We start from the raw sequence: 19,921 nt of genomic DNA, 5'->3' as shown, positions 1-19,921 counted from the left end.
GCTCGGTGAGGAGCTGCTGCAGCCCCCATCTTGCCTTGAGGATCTGGGCTCCCCAGCCCTGTTACTTGCAGGTGCTTGCGTGTCTCCATTTCAGGCAGTCGAAAAACGAAAAGGTCATCGTCGCTTGCTTTACTTCCTGAATCCTTTTTGTCCTCTTTTGGTCTTGAAGTGGCTGTGCAAAAACATAACGCTTGTATTTTCGTCTGGATTTGTTTTATTCTTCTAGACATGCTCCGTTTATCTACAGTACTCCGTCAGATAAGGCCAGTGTCCAGAGCACTCGCCCCCCATCTAACACGAGCATATGCCAAAGATGTTAAGTTTGGAGCAGATGCTAGAGCTCTTATGCTTCAAGGAGTAGATCTTCTAGCAGATGCTGTAGCTGTCACCATGGGGCCAAAGGTAATGGAAGATTTTGCTTTTATTTTATGTTGACGTTTTGATGTGGTTGAGAACACTGTAATAGAAAACAGTTGTTAATTTTCCCTCAGTAGAGCTATGTGACTACCATCTGCAGGTCTATAATGCAAAGATGTCGGGGTATGGACAGACTACTGCAGGCAGCCATATTCTTAGTTTTTGTCACCCAAACCATGACAATAGTGCATGTTCTTTTCACGGTACCAAAGTAAAATTAATTGGGTCACTATGAAAGCTGCAGTATATTTGTTTAAACAGTTTGAAGGTTAAGGGGCTGTGCTTAAGAGGTTACCATGGCTCAGCTGGTAGCCTATAACAATGCAGTAGATAGTTAAATTATTTATATCGTGAGGTGCATTATTTAGCATATGGGAGGTTTTTTTTAATACGAATTATGGTTTTGTATCACTTTACCTTTTAGTATTAACAAGATGAAAGAAACATTGAAAGTGTATTGCTGTGTTTTCAGCTGGCTGGTAAATGTTATCGGCTTAAGTAAAATTCCGTGGTAGTGTCATTCATTTATGTTGCTTATAAAGTAGTGTGTGATTTCTTGTAGGTTCTAGGTCATTTGGAAAACTAGCTACTGGATTCTGCATAGTCATGCAATGTGTAGTAAAGCTTGAAATGAGATTCCTTTTTAGGGAAGAGACATGCATTTTCTTTTGGACTCATAGGAATATCTGTTCCATATAATAACAGCATATGCATGGTAGTTCTTAAGGCTGCTTGGCCTCTGTAAAATTCAGGTATTTTTTGTGCATTTTTGATGCTCTATTAGTTTTATTCAAAGGGAAAAATGCTATAAGCTGAGCAGATGAAGGTTAAGGAACAGTGATGTCAGCAAGCTGTGGCTGTTTTCCATAAAGGAGCAAAGTTTAAGTGTAGTCAGTTAATTTAACTCTTAGTTTTTTGGATCAGGCTGCTTTGTGAATGCCTAAGCGTAGTTCTAATGCCCTGGTTAAAGGGCAGTTCCTGATGCAACTTACTGTAACCTTGTGGCGTTTTTGTTCCAGTGTTCTCACTTTATCTGCTGTTCTCCATATATTTGTAGAAGTTTAGGGATTGTACTGTAATGCCCCATTCTGCTTCCAGCACTTTAAAGAAATACCACTCTCATGAAGAAACTTCTCTCTGGCGGTGTTCTCTGTTTAAAGGAACGTGGTTTGCAGTCTCACACAATCTTTTGATATTGCTGCTGACGTGTTGATTGCTTTGTCAGAATGGTTTATGTGAGTGCTTGGATTCTTGATATGCAGGACCATTCAAAATGCATGTGTATTTACTGGTGGTGTTCCCTTTTCCAGAAACACAGATAGTAAGTGTCTATTGAGTCTATGTCCTTTAATGTCATCAGATATAAGTAGATTTTGTTGTGCTGCTCTCCTCATAGCTACCAAACAAATGTTTGGAATAAGGCCATGTGAAAATACGGAATAAAATTGAGCAAAACAAGGAAAGACTACATGAAGAACTTATCAGTAGCAGGATCCTCCAAAGTGAGTGTTCTTACTCTTGAACCACCTTTTTAGATTTAGGAGAAGTGCAGGTCAAATAAAACAGCAGTAAGAAGTCAGGTTATGCGTTATTTTGGCATAATTGTTTTATAGCACAGAGTTGGAATTATGTAAGCTCTTTCACAAGTTCAGTGTCAGTTACCTGACGCGTAATGTTGCTTTTGCAGCTTCTCGGGCTAGTTGTACTTCAGAAGCGGTGCGTGGCAGGAACCCGCGGCTGGTGAAATCGCTGAGGCAGATGTGAGTGGGCTCTCTGGAAGCGAGGAGCGCAGTGTGCCGTAGTGGTAGCGTGCTGTATGGGAGATCTTGGCTAGCTTGCTCGGCACGTGATCCAAACTCGGGTCGGAGCTGAGGCCGCGCTGGCACGTGATCAGGAACAGCAGTGTCTGGGCAGGAGCTGGTGTGGTCAGCTCTGAGCTGGAGCTGACAGGCCAGGTGATGAGGGGGCTTGGGCAGCCACAGCTGGGAGCGACAGTGGTGAGGTGGGGGCAGTTGCTCTCCCTTCCCCTCTGCCAACAGCTCCGGCTGTCAGGAGAGCTAAGGAGTTTCAGGGCAGCAGTGGAGCAGAGGTGGCTTCTTGCGTTTCTGCTGCTTCCAGTTCAAACTGGAACATGATTGACTGGGGCAGCCCTTCAAGCTATTGAATTGATCTGGGAACAAGCAATCCTCTTGTTGCAGGTACATCTGCTCTGTGTTCCCTGTATGGTCTACAGTTTCCCATATTAACTGGGTCTGTATAGGCCAGCTTTTTAGTTGAATGCAAGTAGGGGCTAAGAGAAGAAGGGCTTCTTAACTTGCAATGTTTGAGAAGTTATTGCAACACATTAACACAAATTTGTTCAGTATTCTTTATTCTCTTTGCTAATCACTGATAAGGTTTGCAAGTCTCTGCTTTTTTTTTGTCCTCTCCCCAGAACATGCAACAAATTGAGCTTTCTATTACTGTTTTTTCAATCACATAGACCCTTTATTGTGTGATGGAAATTTTGCAAATTTAGTCCATTATGTTGTTACATTTTAATTTTGGGGGGAAAATATCAGTGTTAGAGGGAGTCCGTTCAATTATTTTTCTGTGTAAGGCCAGTCTTATTTTAGTTGTGGACTTCTGAATCTGTAGTATTAAGCGTTATGGATGGGGAATGAAGCCTCATTCTGTGAAAGTATAAAACCTTTGAGCCTTTTTCCAGTTTTGCAGAACCTTGGTAATGTGTGTGCTTGAAAAAAGTCCCAGCTGAAAGCTGTCTGCAAGGTGATGTTTCTGTTCAGCTGTGGCTGTTTGAGAGGATCTTCATCTTCAGTTGAGCTCTTAGAGTAACATGCTGTGGATTATGTGGCTTTGATTTAATACTTGCTGTTTGTCACCCTAGGGAAGAACAGTTATTATTGAACAAAGCTGGGGGAGTCCCAAAGTGACAAAAGACGGTGTGACAGTAGCAAAGGCAATTGACTTAAAAGACAAATACAAAAATATTGGAGCCAGATTAGTTCAAGATGTTGCCAACAATACAAATGAAGAAGCAGGAGATGGTACCACCACTGCAACGGTACTTGCACGTGCTATTGCCAAGGAAGGCTTTGAGAAGATCAGCAAAGGAGCTAATCCAGTAGAAATCAGGAGAGGTAAATTATTTTTCCCTTGTTTTTAATGTTTAATCACTGTCTTTTAACTTTTCATATATCAAATTTGACAGGCTTCCTGAATCAGTTGCCTTCTTTTTGAAAAGCCACATAAAGCTTTATATGAGGAGTGATGCGTAGAGAACCCGCTTGTTTCTGTTACATTACTTACTCTGAAAAATTCTTTATTTTTCTAATAATTTTATTATTTTATATGCAGTTTACCTATGACAAATTAAACAGTTAACTCCATTTAAAACCATTTCTGCATTTAATTAATTTCTGATAAGTATATAAATTTACTGGTGCCATGTAAATAAATTTTGCCATAAATTTCGATGATAACAAAGTATGTCACAGCAATTTCAAAAAATGATTGCTAGGTATACAAATGACAATATGGAACTAGAACTGCCAGTCACTTGTTTTTGAATGTGGAAACTTGATGCATTTTTGCAGTGTGGACTTCTTGGTTTGAAACTTAACGCATTTGTTTTTTTTTTGGGGGGTGTTGGGGTTTTTTTTCTGTGCTGTATACCTTGTTTTGTTCATTCATAAATATTCTGTTCATCTTTAGGGGTGATGCTTGCAGTTGATGCTATCATAGCTGAACTGAAGAAGCTGTCTAAACCTGTTACAACTCCAGAAGAAATTGCACAGGTTAAAAAAAAAAAAGAAAACAAACCCCACCCAACCATACATAGCTATTCTTCAGAGGAAGTTTTGTAAAGTCAGGTTTAATGTAGTTAGGTTGTGTGTATATGACACCTGAGGTTTTTTTCTCTATATATGAAGATGCAGAGTATGTCTCATTGAATGATCTTCATGGTAACACTTTCATTTTCTTGAGTTATTTAAAGCTTCCGATTTGTTTCTTCAATTATGCTGCTAGAAGGTGGTTCAGAAGTAATTAGTTTTTCTCATCTTCAAGTTTCATTCCAAAATGTGGTCCTAAAACATAAATTTGTGTACTTGAGAAGTGATGAGAGCAAAGATGTGTTTGTGGATGGGAGGCGATGGCAGATCTGCTGTGGGAGGTTCAGGTGGAGGTGGGTGCCCTGCTGGGTCTCAGGCACCAGGTGTGTTGGCCTTCATGGCTTATTTCTTACCCTGGCCCCTGATTCAGCTGGCCTGGGGGTGCTGCCTGAGCCCAGCATGCAGATTTGGCCCTGTGCTTGAGCTGCCCGGGAGCCCTCCTAAGGGAGTTCTTATGTCCTGGTGTGGGTGTGCTACAGTCATCTGCCCTGCCGTGTCAGGAAATGCGAGAACTGAAAATGGTTATTCTGATGTCTTTATAGTGAGGACAAATTGTTTATATTGTGAAATGAGATTAAATGGCTTACTGTTTCAGGTTGCCACAATATCAGCAAATGGAGACCAGGAGATTGGCAATATAATCTCTGATGCGATGAAAAAAGTTGGACGAAAGGGTGTGATCACTGTCAAGGTAAGAACTGGCCAAAATACAGACTTAAGTGCAAAGCGACTGTCTTCTCTGGTTAGGGCTGGCTTTTGTGGCGTGTGGTGTGGCTGCTGCTGCTCACATGCAGTATCCCACCATAATTCCTCCCTCCCCAGCTCCTTTAGATCAGGGTTTGTCACTGTTCCCTCTTACAATCCTTCTGTTTTGAAGGGAAACACATAAAATTGATGTGTGGTGCAGAGGCTTTCATTCTGTTGTGCATGGTATGCTAAAACTATACATGTGCTTTTGGTAGTAAAGAAGGGGTCTTTAATGTAGACTTGCTTGCATCTAAACAGGATGGAAAAACTCTAAACGATGAATTGGAAATCATTGAGGGTATGAAATTTGACAGAGGCTACATCTCTCCATATTTTATTAATACAACCAAAGGTGAGTTAACAATAATGTCAAATACCTTATGGGGGCTCTAGTAGAAATAATGGTATGTCATAAAGACTTTTACAATCTGTTACATTATGTGCCACAGCAAATAGGACAGGGGTCCTTCTCCATCAGAAACTTTTAAGTCTTGGTAAAAGCTTGGAGTCTTTGGGTTTAGTTTGTGGGTTTTGTGGTGGTGTGTTGTTTTTTTTTTTTTTCTTCTATGCTAAGTGTGGACAGTGTGACACCACGCTGGCCCTGCAACACTCCAGAGCAATGTAGGCTTGAAAGCGGAGTCTTGGAGAAAACAATTTGTGCCTCTTTTTTTAATACCGTTGAAAAGTGCAATGATTGCTCTAAAGTACCTCCTTAAGTTTAAGACAATGCTCAATATGTTTTTTATAATTGGGTGGTTCAGATAACGCATGTTGTTTCTGCAGGGCAGAAATGTGAATTCCAGGATGCTTATGTTCTAATCAGTGAAAAGAAAATTTCTAGTGTACAGTCCATAGTTCCAGCTCTTGAAATTGCCAATGCTCACCGCAAACCTTTGGTCATCATTGCTGAAGATGTTGATGGAGAAGCCCTCAGCACTCTCGTCTTGAACAGGTGAGGCTTAAAATCCATACTTTTAGACAAATACCACTTTTTCTTGTGTTTCTGTCCTTTTAAAGGAATACACACAAAAGCGTGTATTTGAATTTGCTACGGTGTAGTGCCGTTGTCTATTCTGTTAGCAGTACCAAAGAAAGAGCCGCTTTTGTACATAGCCGTACTCTGTATTGGTTTGGACAGAACTTCAGTTGTTTCCTACCTACCTTTTGGAGCAAAACCAGCTCAGTTCGTGAAGGTCTCTCTGCTTGATTTTAGAGCTGTACTGCAATAACTGGTTTTAATAATTAGACTTGTTCTCTGAACATGTGTGGAGTGTTGCTCTCTGAATTTTTCTCTTCAGACTGAAGGTTGGTCTTCAAGTTGTTGCTGTAAAAGCCCCAGGTTTTGGTGACAACCGGAAAAACCAGCTTAAGGATATGGCAATTGCTACTGGCGGTGCTGTAAGTAATGATGTTTTAACTGGCTTTTTGCTCTAAGAAATGCTGATGGTATTCAAGGAGGAAAAGAATGTATATTTTTAGGTCCGTGGCTTGTATTTGCTGTGTTGCAGGCTGTGTCCTGTTCTTTCAGAAATGTAACAGTAATTCTAATGTCTGAATCTTTGTATTTTTTAAAATGTGGATATTGATAATTGCTGTGTAATACACCCCTGCCCAGACAGGAGTAGGGTGTCCTTTTAACTGACTGAAGTTACATGCAATCTCCTTGCAGCACTTGGGTTGTGAAGGGGAAGGAGGGACTTCAAGGAAACTTCATAGAAATAGCAAAGCTTTCTTACTGCCTTATAAAACTGAGTGTCTCACAACTGCCCAGACTTGAGTATGGCGAATACCATTTTTTTAAATGTTTGGAATAGACTGGATAACTTTCTTTTTTACACAACTGCTCAAATAGTTGATGTGCTGACTAGTGTCCCTTTATGCTGCTTTTTTCTATACACACTTCAAAATCATAGCATGATTCTGGGATCCAAAGGTGATTACTGAAATAAAAGTTAATGTTTAAACTAACTGGAGCACAAAGTAACAAACGGGCAAACTCAAGTCATTTTAGTGCCAATGTTCCTAACTCCTCAAAACACTAGGACGACTCTGTAGCACAGCTCTCCTCCAGGCCCTTTGACTCAGTGAGCCCCATTAGTCGGCCATGAAAGAGGAGTCAGCAACTCCCTGTTCCGTGAGGGCCAGTTTGTGAGGTGCCTGCCTGCCTGGACCCTGTTAGGAGAAGGGAAGAGTTTCATTCAGCTTGGCTGCAGCAGTGTCATTATTTTGCACTGTTACCCTGCTGTATGTGTTCATGTGCCTATAAATAAAAAATTCATGTATGGAGAAGCTGTGAATTCCAACTTTTCACATAATTTGTTTCAGGTGTTTGGAGAAGAGGGTTTGAGCCTAAATGTGGAAGATATTCAGCCTCATGACTTTGGTAAAGTTGGAGAGGTCATTGTGACAAAAGATGACACCATGCTCCTAAAGGGGAAGGGTGAAAAGGCTCAAATTGAAAAACGTATTCAAGAAATTATCGAACAACTAGAAGTTACTACAAGTGAATATGAAAAAGAGAAACTGAATGAGCGGTTGGCCAAACTCTCTGATGGAGTAGCAGTGTTGAAGGTGAGAAGTTAAACTTCTTAGGAAAGGGGCTGTATCAGTCCTTTATTGCCAACCTAAGTTACTACTCTGTGGTTGTCTTGTCATCTTAGTGGTTGATTTGGATAAGGAATTTGGTTTCTTACAGTGCTACACTTTGGTATTAGGAACGTGATGAAATAATCAACTAAAACTGTGTGTTTAGGCTTCTTGAGTGCTAAGGTACAAAAGAACACTGCCAGTATGGGAGAGCAGGGGTTTGTTTTCTGGCACTTTCCAGTTAGTGACTCAAGTTGGCTGTTGAATTTTGTGGCGGCAGTTCTGTAGCCGGCAGCGCTCGCCCATGTGGGCTCCTTGTGGGTAGCTTGACACGTGGCTTGCTTGTTGTAGGTTGGTGGCACAAGTGACGTTGAGGTGAATGAGAAGAAAGACAGAGTTACTGACGCCCTGAACGCCACCCGCGCTGCTGTCGAGGAAGGCATCGTTCCAGGTGGTGGCTGTGCATTGCTTCGCTGCATTCCAGCATTAGATGCTTTAGTTCCAGCCAATGAAGATCAGAAAATCGGTAAGTAAATTACTTGAACGTGTGTGTGGAAGTGTTAAGAATAGACTTTCTTCTGTCCTGAGGCTTTATAAGATTACATGCAGATTGCTTTCAGTGAGTTTTTAGTTACTTAATCTTTAGAACCTGGTAGCCCCTTGGCATGGCGGTCTCTGCCATGCAGTGGAAGGGGCTCTCACTGCGTCCCCAACTTGGACATGAAAGGACCCATAACAATAAAGCAGCGGGTGCCCCCGCAGAGGATTGCAGACTATTAGGGAGAATTGAGTTGACTGTTGCAGCTGTTGCACAGACATAAAATCTAAGAATGCTTAAGAGATTTGAGTGGCAAATCAAATGGAAAAAGGCTTTGTGCCCTGTTACAGCAATAATACTCCTTACTACCTTTTGCAGAAGTAAAACTAAACACGTGTGAATATCCTGCAAAGATTTCATTTGTTGACAAATGGCAAGTAACAAAAAACTTTTTTTCCCTGGAGCTGATAAAAACAGCTTATGCTCTTGCTCAGAGGGTTCTTTCTTTTTGTACGGATCTCCAGCACGTGAGTGCATGCCTTGGCAGCGGGAGCAGCATACAGAATATGTGCTTCTAAACATCCTTTGTCTTACAGGCATCGAAATAATAAAGAGAACACTGAAAATCCCAGCAATGACTATTGCAAAGAATGCAGGGGTTGAAGGATCATTAATAGTTGAAAAAATCCTGCAAAGTCCATCAGAAGTTGGCTATGATGCAATGCTTGGGGATTTTGTAAATATGGTAGAAAAAGGAATCATAGACCCAACGAAGGTAACCTAAAATAGCCTTAATTCTCAGCTTTCCTTCCTCCCGCCACACGTGAGAGTCAGCAGGTATTGAGTTCCTTCTTCCCCGTTTTTAGGTTGTGAGAACGGCTCTGATGGACGCCGCAGGTGTTGCGTCTCTCTTGTCAACAGCAGAAGCAGTGGTGACTGAAATTCCTAAAGAAGAAAAGGAGCCAGCAATGGGAGGAATGGGTGGGATGGGTGGAGGAATGGGAGGTGGCATGTTCTGATTCCTGGGCTAGGGATGCATCATGAGCTGTGTTGTTTTAAGACTGACAGTTCTGACTTCAAAAACTTAGCTGTCAGTGCAAGAGGGTGGATAGTGACTGAAGTGAGGCTGGTGTTTAAAAGAATCACTGTAACCATCAGTTACTGGATTTCATTTAACACACGTGTAATTGTTTACAGTCATTGTCCATGCCTACAGATAATTTATTTTGTATTTTTTGAATAAAGACATTTGTACATTCCTGATAACTGGGTGCAAGATCCATCTACCGAGGTCCTGATTTAAATTTAATTAAGGCACTTGATATTCTGTTTCAGAATTTATTGGTGCTTGCCAGTACTAGGAAGAACTTGGAAGCCACTGTGCGTGAGACTAGACGATTGTGTACAAAGTAGGCAAATACACAGTTATGTGACCTTTATGTAATAAAACAAACTGCTCAAAAGTTACTAAATGTATCACCTTATTCATCTGCACACAAAGCCATAGTCATGGGAGAACCCTGACAGCCTGCTGCTGCTTCCAAGGTTTACTAGAAGTCTGACACTTAACGGCAGGGCCTCTCCCTCCAGGAAACATTCCTTTGTCTAGAGGGTTTCTCAGAAATACAAGTAACTTTAATTTTGGTAAGAAATACCTAAACTGAACTGGCACTACAGTTCTTGGATACATTAAACAATGCTATGCAAATAAGGCACGTGCACTGGCTTTATTTTGCTCTGTCTGTACTGCTCGTTGCGTCCGCTGGAACAGGCCCAGCACATCTCTCACACTACTGTGGGAGGGAAAGTGCCCTGCGGGCATGAAACAGGTAAGTTTTCTTTGGTAAGAGAGGATTGTGGGTTTTTTAAATACTTGGTTTTCTCAGGTGCCTTCTGGCCTTGAGCCTTCCAGTCTGGTCTTCCAGCCTTCTGGTAATGGGCTCCAGGGTTTAGTTTATTTTGCACTAGATGGTGCTTTACCCTTAAAAATTGCAGTTTACTTTGCCTCCTACTGTGTTCTTTGAGCTGACGCAGCTAGTAACATGGATTTGTAAAGTCTTTTCTGCTCTGCAAACTTCAAAACCATGGTGTTCCCAAACTTGGGTATGTTTATCTGATTGTCTCAACAAACACCATTGCTTTAGGACTTCTTGGTGCTGTAAAACTGACCTCAATCCAGCTGTCACTTTCCCCAGCTTCCTACCTTTAATAAGACCTGTCCTTCACAGATAGGATATGTGAAATTTCATGGTCTGAAACCGCTTCAGGGCTGGTTTTGTCCTGAAACATGCCTTCCTATGTTACCTAATACTGCTATTCTGTAGTAACCATGTGGAGAAAGGACCAGCTTCAACACCTGACCTGAAGCTTCACCTAATTTCAGTAAGGAAATTTGGTAAAACAAGGCAGCCTATAGACAGGATTTTAAATCTCTTTCCACATATTGACTTCATGTTTCTTTAGAGACTGGAAAAAGAGTATCAATGTCATGTCAGGAATAGAACTACTGAAAATAAATTTAATCCAGACAACTGGTACCATTGTAATAGACTGATAATGAAACGGTAGTATGATACTGAAAAAACCCTACAAACCAAGGTTTAGCTCTATTGTATGTTTTTTAATGACATATGTTTTTTAATGACAACTGGCCTTGGATGTGTTTGTCTGCAGTAAGTGGAGGACATCTTGTTCCCTTCTTCCTGGGAGGCGAGCACTGCGGTACAGCGTTCTGCAGCCATGTCCTAGTTCGCAAAGAGGTAACACTTACGTACTTGGTTTTAAAAAAGTTGTGTTGGAACTGGGAACTCTCTGTGTTAGAGGAGATGTATCTACCCTAACCTCAGTACAACATGTAACAGTGAAAGAGGGGCGGGTAGGCAAGTTCAGCCTGCCAAATGTACTGCAAATTCATCAGTGGCCAGAGCCCAGAGAGCTATGAACCACGGGCTGTACCGGGAACTGCTGCACTCGTGTTACACTACTCCTTATATGTACATAAGTTTAACATCTGAAAACTCAGGAGGGTTGAGGCTGTGCTTTTTTTCTGTAGCAGTTGCTGATCAGAGTTCAACAGCAGCTGGAGACTCCCGACTTCCCCTTATCATTCATTTGGGTTAACAGCACTTGCTACTCCATGCTTGACAAACTTCCAAACTCCGCAAAGCCAGGATGTCAGCTTCCCTTCCCTTCGCCAGTGTTGGCCGACTTGATGCTGTTCAGTTACGTTCACGCTACTCATAACTTAAACTTGAGTTAATACGTTACAATGCTAAAAAAACATAAGCTTGGATAAGGCAGAACTTAGGCTGTGATTACACAAACCATTTGGCAAGTTAGTAAATGGCAGCCTGAGATATCTTGTGTTTCAGTAGCTGCCAGTTGTCTCTTACTGATAACACTAAGTGGCACTTGACTGCAGCTTGAAGGTTCTATGTACATCTGGCTGAACAGGTGTGTTTTGTACAGTATAGAATCACACACAAAGCTCAGGAAATAAGATGCCCCGAAGGAGGAGCATGGCACCTCTTGTAAGAAGGAAGTGTACAAACAAGTTTATAATGGAGCTTGTTACAATTTTCCCTTTACGTGTGATGAACTTCATGAAACATTAGCTCCCGAGGTATGCTTGTTTCTGGGCCGTGGAGTTTGGATGCTCTTCTTTCAAATGCAGCTACCATCTGCTTTACCACTTCATCAAAAAATAATGTAGCGAGTTTTGAGTGTAGAAGTGAACGAAATTCAAAAGAAACCTGTTTAGGAAAACAGAGAAGAATTAGTTTTCCTGTATCTGCTGTTGTGGTAAAATGCTGTTACAAATAGACTCTCTAGTTAGTCTGCAAGTAAGCTGTGGGAGAAAGAACAGTTGAAACTGAACTACAGGTTGAGTGTGTCTGTGCAGAAAAGCCTTATTCCTTGGTCAGAGGACTGCCTCCCTCAGCTTTTCAATTAGAAGAATCCTTTCATTCAGTTCTCTGAAGTAATAATTTCCATTTATCTAAACAGTATTTTACTCAAATGATGCATCACAAAACATAAGTAAAAGATTGGGGAGAATGAAAAACTATTGACAAACAATAACTCCATTACTTTGCACACAGAATTCACTTGGGGGGGGGAAAAAAGTCTGAAGAAAATCCTGCGTGGCAAGACAGCAGACTTACAGGTAAGCTGGAGTAAACCCAAGATATTTAAAAGCAGCTCAAAATAGTTACCGATTAAATGCCAGCATCTTAAATCACTCTTGCCATCTCAGTAGGTGCATGGTACATTCAAATGAGCAATTTACTGACACGGGTTAAGTCCTCTGAACCATGCCCTCAGCCTCCTACTGCAGTGCTCAGAACTGAACTGCTACACTTTCTTTTAGCTGCTGAATCTTGCAGTTAAACTGAAGCTACTGCCGCAGTTAACAGTTTATGGCTGGGGTGCAGGGAGTTGGCTTTCTCTCTCCCCCCTCAAAAGAAAAGGTCATTTTTATGTCAAATAGCCTTCAACTTTGCTTTTGTGCTGTGTTGGCCTTCAGGCTAGTTAAGTAACATTCCCCTCGGGCTACGGAATGGCATTGTTTTGGAATACACAGCTTCCCAAAATGATTACAGATTTTCAGGAAAAGAAACGGGTTGCTTTTCTGCAATTTTATCATCACCCCTGCTATAGCATATCTTTTGGATTGAGATTTAAGTATTTTTGTCATTCCTGAGAAAGCAGCAGATGAAATGCCAAATGGAGCAAATACAGCTTCTGTCAAATTGCTTACGAGTAACGCATATTAGCTTCGAAACAGTAGCACAGATGTAATTAAACTACTTGGACTGTAAGCCAAATCTAGTTTCATTTACATTTGCTTGACCTCAAGCATCAGTAAAATTAATGTGCCTTTTGAAAGTCTGAGAGTAGTCATTTAGAGCATGTAGAGTTCAGCAGAGCAGGGATAATGAGTTTGGCATCATGTTCAGTAACTATGTAAAAACTTGAGGAATGGTATGCATTTACAGAGTTTACAGATGGTAAAAATGGTGTCGTGCCTCAACCTAGCTACCAAATCATTTAAGAGCTGAAACCAAACTAGAAAAATTCCCTGCTGTATGTACACGTCTCCTGGAATCAGGCTGGCAAAACAGGATACAGCAGCTTGTGGGAACCAGCATAACCCAAAACTCAAATTATATTTTCTAAAGTAAATGAGCATTCTTGAAAGTTTTCTCTTGAATATCGGTAATTGCACAGTATGTTTTGAGAAGTTTGTTGCGAAATGCTTATCATCCCTACCTGCAGGGGCCCAGAGGCAAGTAAGACATCACGTCAGTAACTAGCAAGGGTTAGAGTCCTTGAGGACTTGCCTTTGTGAGGCAGCCCCCTGCTCAGCTGGCAACATTTGCTTCTGCTACCTCAAAATGGGGTAAGCAGTAAGAAGTATCCATAGCGTTTCCCCAAGAAAGTGAAAATAGCCATTTTAAGTCCAGTTTTGACTCTCTTTAACTGAAGCTCTTAACCTCACAAACTCAGTATTTAGATTATAGGGTTTAAACACTTGCTTAATTCAAGTTTTCTCAACTGATTTATGGCTTGAGTTAAAGGCTAGCTTACATACTCGTTAGCAGCAGGAACTGGCACTTATTTGCCTGGAGAAATTCAAATACCATGAGCAAGTAACATGCAAGCATTGTTGGCAAATCCCATGAGAAATGTATTTTTTGAGTGCCTATAGATTCATTTTTACTGTTGAAGTGCAATACAGCAATAAGTTGAAAGTTATTAACCCAAGGAGCTTATTGTGCTAGTTTACAAATACTCCAGAAGCTCTTTTTCCTATTTACAGAAGATAACTTTTAAAGCAGAGTATCCCAGTAGATGGCAGCAGGATCAACACATTTCAGTGTACTTTTTTGTAGCTTGTTTTGAACCCCAGCTTAGTTACGTGCTCAATGCAACACCTACTCTCAATGCTACAAACTGTAAGAAAAAAAATGTGATGACAAACTACATAGACAAAATATAAAAGCAATAACCTGAGTGGAAATCTAGTGGAATCTAGGAGTAACAGGTTAAATCAGATACTGGATTTAAAGAACAATAGTTTTGAGCTGCAGCGATATCCCATCATAGAGTAGAAAGACAGCAAAAATCTATTATACATGTATTATAGAAGGAAGGAGTAAGACCTAAAATACATGGAAGAGTAAAATTGGAAGCCAGGAAATTATTTTGACCAAACTGCAGGCCAAACAGGACAGATAGGAGAATACCTGCTTTCTGGTACCAAGAGCACTTAGGCTGTAGAGTAATTAAAGGAAATAGCAAAGTATGTTACTTCTCCCTCTGTATTTGACTGTGTAAAACTTCAGCATGTTTAGGATTGGATGGTGAGAGATACCAATCCCTAGACTGCTTCATGATATGCAGACACCTCACAGAAGACTGCTGTCTCTACAGGACACTGTAGCGGTTTCCATGTGGTAAAGTTAGCAAAACATTTTTTGGATAATAGCGACTAAACCAAACTTATTTTCTGTGTGTATGTGTTAAAAAAAAAAAAAACAAACAAAACCAAAAACACCCCCCCCAAAAAAAAAAAACAAACAAAAGCACAGTTGAAGATACGGTTTTTATGCCCTGTTCCTAGCATGTGGTAGTCTTAGTTGCAATACTTACTGAAAAATCCAATGTACAAGTCCTTGGATAACCAGGGATACCTGGGCTGAAACGCCATACTGTTTCCAAGTGATTAAATAGTTTTCCATCTGTGCAGGATGCCTAAAATGAAGTTTAAAAAAGTCAAGCTACAATTAGGCTTTTACAAATGTGACAAATTGGTATTACTGAAGTTTGCATTTGTGTTTTGTTAGACAGTGAAGGTCACGGCATAGTTAGAATTATTCTTATAGTACACCCAGCATGAGATCCCATTTGCACAGTGTCATTTACAGCAAAATAACTGAATTTCTTTTAAGGGAGAGGAAAATTTTTTGTGTTGAGAGTCATAAAACCGATCTCTAGCATGATGCATAGAACACCAAAATAATGCTAATGCTATATACCAGAATTTTGAACAACACTGTTTGAAGCAAAGGATATGCATATTTTCAGGGTTTGTATTCTTTTTTCACTACATGTATAGAATATTTTATATACTGACATATAGATTGGTAGTCTTGAGCTACAGGAATACTTAGCATCAAAACAAACCTGATCGAAGACAAATTCCAAACATCTTCTGTCACAAGATACTATTGTGATCAAGAGCTACCGTGAAGTCAGTAAGACTATACACTCAAGTTCATAATCAGCTTATACGTTGGCTTTTAGTTACCAGCAAGGCATATTTAACTCATGTTTCAGGAGTACTTGCACAGAATCCTCCTTTAAAGCAATAAAGTATTTGCAGAAGTTGGCTTCATAGTTTTCGTGACAATAGGGCCCTTATTTTCACTCATTTTGCTTTGAGCACATAAAGCTAATTTTGTGTGGCTGTATTTATAATAGAAAAAGATTGAAAGAAATATACTTCAAAATCATCCAAATACATAATCTCAATTGGCTTGCGATTTCTAGAGAATTTCTATAACTGTTTTTTAACAAGTTCTTACTGTTACCACAAGCTGTTACCTCTGCTCCAACAAGACTACCCATGATGAATAAATGTTGCTTGTGGTTTGAAAGCCACGGTAAGGTAAGCCATCTCAAAGACTGACCAGCAGCACAAAATACCTACATTTTTCTGCCCAGGAATGAGATGCAGTGCCTTGCTACTTCTACAGAAAGGAGAGGAGTAAAGGGAAGATCAGACACGAAGAGCTGGGCTTGCTTTTCCTGCTGCTGCCAAAAGGGCAGGAAGAATGGGAAAATTGCCAGCGTGTCCCCCTTGCTCCCAACCTTATAAGTAGCAAACTCATTCCATGTTTTCCTGTGTGGCAAGAGCTGCTGCTACCAGTCCGATTTTTCCATTGCTCAAGCACTGCTGCCGTAAGCAACAAATCCGTGCTCGCTCTGTCGCCGGCTATACTAGACCACCATGCCAGCTGCCTTTGCCCAGAGTTATTCTGAGGACAGTGAAGTAGTCCAAACACAGTCGCTTCTCTAGAAATGTTCCTACGGTTATATGAACAAAATGTAAACTTCTAGGAAATATAATCCCAGCAGAGAAAACTCTAATAAGTCTCGGAGGAAGAAGAGTAAAGAAACAGTTCTCCTCACCACTTTCATGGTATTTTCTAAGACAAATCCTCTTTTGAGTGAATCACAGGGAAAAAGAGTTGGTAAGCCAATCTGATAGCTATGTGAAAGGAAAAAGCCAGTCTTGTCAGGGAAGAGTAGAAAGGGAGAGCAGTTAGCATGTAACATGCAGATTTTCCATTGTTCAAGTTTATTAAAGTGAGAAATACTTTTTCTTTCCAGAATCGAATCAGTAAGTACCTTGAATAAAGGCACTTTGCATATTCCCTTTCCGATTCATGTCTCCCCTGTACTTAAGAAACCCAGTTTCTGTTTTGTGCAGTATCTCTTAAGAGGAAGCCTAGAAAAGAATAATGAAATAGTATATCCAAACAATTATCTTCAACAGCTATCAACTGTTGTAGTTCTACTAGTTACTCCAAAAAATAGTCAAGATCTACCACATTAAGAGAGAGAGAGTTTTGCTGTAAGGAATCTGTTCTGAGCTGTTCCTAACCAGAACAGATTTGAATATATAAGGCAAACAAGTCAGAAGATCCAGACATCACTTGCAATTTCTCCCTTGATATTTTTAATTATTGGTTTTGAAAAGCTGAATGTAGAAGAAATACAACTGCTTCTTTTCTGTACAAATTAATTCTAAAAAATAGACTTTAAATCCACTCTCCTATCTTCTCATCAGTACACTGAATAACGAGTTCTTCAGCAGATCCTACACTTAAGTTTAAGACTTCTCATATTAGCTAGGTAAAATTGTCAGAAGAAAAGTAATGAATGACAGCTATCAATTTTGCTAAGGCATCAGAAGCTACAGTTGTCAATGATAACTTCTAAGTCAGTACTAATTTTGCATTTAGAGAGGCTTGGACAAAATTTTAAGAAAAACAAACAAAAATGGTGTATCTCCATTAATGGCTGCTAGCTTCTCCAGCAAAAGGAAATTAAAAAGCAATTCCTCCCGTCCGCATTTGGCAGCTTATGTTTTAAAAGCACATTCAAATTCTCTCCAGTTAACCTAAGTCTTTAAACAAAAGCAACACAACTTTTGAGCCACACAAAGAACTTCCAGCATCAATTTTGTTTTGAAGCACCAGTGAATTATTTGAATTTCAACAAAAAACAAGTTATGGAATGTTATAGCTAAGGAAAAAAAAAAAGTTACCTTAACTAAATGTGGTCTCACTAGGGTAACAACTGATGTATACCTCTCTACTACAGGAGGGAATCCTATTTCTAGCTGTGCTTTGCAGTATCCAGAGCGCTTCGATAATACATCTGACTTTTTACACCAAGGAACAAATAGTTTGTAATTCTCCACAACAGCAACAACTTCATACATTTCCTGCATAGAATACCTGGAAACAGAAACATGAACATTAGTTACAAGGTATTTTAACTTCAAACTCAGTATTAAGAAGTTTCAAAGATGGTATAAAATGGCAGTTTAGAAGGTGAACATACAGTCATCTGAAAACACTACCACTGTTTTTGGAAATTAAAAAGAGAAAAAAAAAGAAAGTAATAAACTGGTAAAAGTCTTTGCATAAAGATGCAAAACACCACACAACATCCAGCAGTTAGTGAACAGTGAACCAGGTGTCTGCTACTTTCTGCAGTATCAGGTAAATACACATACATTTCAAATAGAAAAATAGTTTTTCCAGCACAGTTGTGTCTTTCTTTAGGTAGACCTTAGACATTAGAATCCACACTTCATGGCTACCAAGAAAAGGTGTATCAAAACTATAAAGTACTATATTTCATAAGGTTTAGATAGAGGAACATTACTTGCCTTCTTTTAGCCCAAATAAAAAAGCTTTATTAAAAAATCCATGCAATGGAAAAACCTCACAGCATCACAGAATGGCTGAGGTTGGAAGGGACCTCTGGAGGTTATCTTGTTCAATGCCCCTGCTCAAGCAGGATACCGAAATCATGTGAAAGAATATGATGGCAACATTTTAGTAGATTCTACGGTAATATGGTACTACATAGCTATGGTTTTTAATTTTTAGTTCTGACTCAGAAAAGAATTGAAGCACATACTTAATTCTGTCCGTGTTTAAAATGAAGCATATGTTCAACAGTATTCAACAGTAAGTACTACTGGACAAAGGCTCTTTTTAAGTGACTATGCAAAATCTGTTGCAGTTCAAGAACTATCAAATAACTGAGTGTTAAGTATAGTCAAAAAAATTATGCTAATAAACAAATAGTTCATATTATTGTGGACCAGAGATTGGGGGCAGGTCCCGGTCTCATCAAATTAGCTGGAATATTCCAGTAGCTTTAAGGCAAACAAGATTTCAAAGTCTTTTTCTATGTGTCTGAGTTTCTTCATCACACAACTAATTGTTGTCTTTCTTTTAAAGAAAGAAGAAAATTTCGAGAAGTGAGAAGTACAACATAATGTAAGTGCAAACATTAGCACATACTTGGGAGAGAAGGGAACAAAATGAGCATTTTCACACCTCTTGGTTTATTCCCACTTCACCAGATGAAATGAATAGTTATTCTTCCCTTTCCAGGTTGGTTTTGTCATGGAATAGCAAGATTATTTCTGCTATTTCTTTCTATCGGGTAAGGGGTTTGGGTTCCTACATTTTTTATATTCAAATTCAGACTGGAAAAGCCTGATCTCTACAAATTCTGAAAGTCAAAACTCCTTTCTAGTCTCCAGTTGGGCAGAGTCACAGGGGCATGTGTCTTCAGGAATGCTCAGTCTTTGAACTTCTACGGTTTCAGATTAATCACAACAAACACAAAAGCGATAAGCATATAAAGTGTCTTTCCACACATCTATACAAACCCTATAATTCTTCTTTCTGAATATTCTTTTCTTTTATTTACTAGTGGTGCAGCAATGTTGAAGAAAGTTCTTGAAAAGGTATGGCTCATTACAGGTACTTGCAAAGGAGAAATTCTGGTCATCAGAATACCACAAGAAGCCAAGTGCCTGCAACAGTGAAAATGCTTTTAGATGTGTTTCATATCAGCAAAATAAATAACACCACATTCAGGTAAGACAAACAATCTGTTGTGTAACATTCCAGAAAATGTCAGATTCAGATGGAAAAACAAAGGCTCCTAACAGTATACGCACTGTTAAAAACACAAGGGGGATTTTTTTTACCCCTTAGGAGAAACTAAAAATAGCCCGCAGTCATGAGAAAAGTAATTGGCAGAGTAAAATACAAAGGCCCTGTTAAACACTGACATCATGGCAGCCTGAGTTCACGTATGAGCCTCATATGCACTTAATTTGCAGAACAGGCTTTCTTAATAGCAAAATCAAGGAAGAGATACAAAGCTGAACTCTGCTATAATCCCTCTGCTGCCATCCCTCTCTCAAAAGGACAGTTTCATTTTGAAATCCTCTCAGAAAGTGCACTGCTTACCTAACTGTCAAAATCTCCTTCAGAAAAAAATAATGCAAAACCTTGGACACAGTGTTTTCATAAACAGAACTTAACAAATTACCTTTAAAAATGCTAGTAACCCTAAGATTGCACCTCAGTGCTCTCTGTTTGTCAACATCTACACTAAAAATCTAACCAATATTCAT

General features: G+C 39.8%; 2 protein-coding genes across 2 annotated transcripts; one reads left to right on the top strand and one right to left on the bottom strand.

The window, feature by feature from the left end:
* The first annotated feature begins 224 nt into the window (after window positions 1–224).
* Window positions 225–9,889, top strand: HSPD1 (heat shock 60kDa protein 1 (chaperonin)). Its single transcript, XM_009709266.1, has 11 exons — window positions 225–402; window positions 3,305–3,557; window positions 4,132–4,214; window positions 4,906–5,001; window positions 5,316–5,409; window positions 5,841–6,009; window positions 6,356–6,455; window positions 7,383–7,628; window positions 7,995–8,169; window positions 8,778–8,956; window positions 9,048–9,889. Exons 1-11 carry the CDS (start codon window positions 229–231, stop codon window positions 9,198–9,200), a joined length of 1,722 nt encoding a protein of 573 aa, XP_009707568.1. The 5' UTR covers window positions 225–228; the 3' UTR covers window positions 9,201–9,889.
* A 1,736-nt stretch (window positions 9,890–11,625) lies between these two features.
* COQ10B (coenzyme Q10 homolog B (S. cerevisiae)) lies at window positions 11,626–19,315 on the bottom strand. The gene is made up of 4 exons (XM_009709255.1): window positions 19,166–19,315; window positions 17,519–17,711; window positions 14,836–14,937; window positions 11,626–11,933 (listed from the first exon to the last, which is right to left on the bottom strand). Exons 1-4 carry the CDS (start codon window positions 19,285–19,287, stop codon window positions 11,766–11,768), a joined length of 585 nt encoding a protein of 194 aa, XP_009707557.1. The 5' UTR covers window positions 19,288–19,315; the 3' UTR covers window positions 11,626–11,765.
* Between the last annotated feature and the right edge of the window lie 606 nt (window positions 19,316–19,921).

This window comes from Cariama cristata, unplaced genomic scaffold (genome assembly GCF_000690535.1).
Source record: "Cariama cristata isolate BGI_N322 unplaced genomic scaffold, ASM69053v1 scaffold18100, whole genome shotgun sequence".
NCBI lineage: Eukaryota > Metazoa > Chordata > Aves > Cariamiformes > Cariamidae > Cariama > Cariama cristata.
Note: the sequence above shows the minus strand (reverse complement) of the source record. Positions and strands in the feature narration are given on the sequence as shown.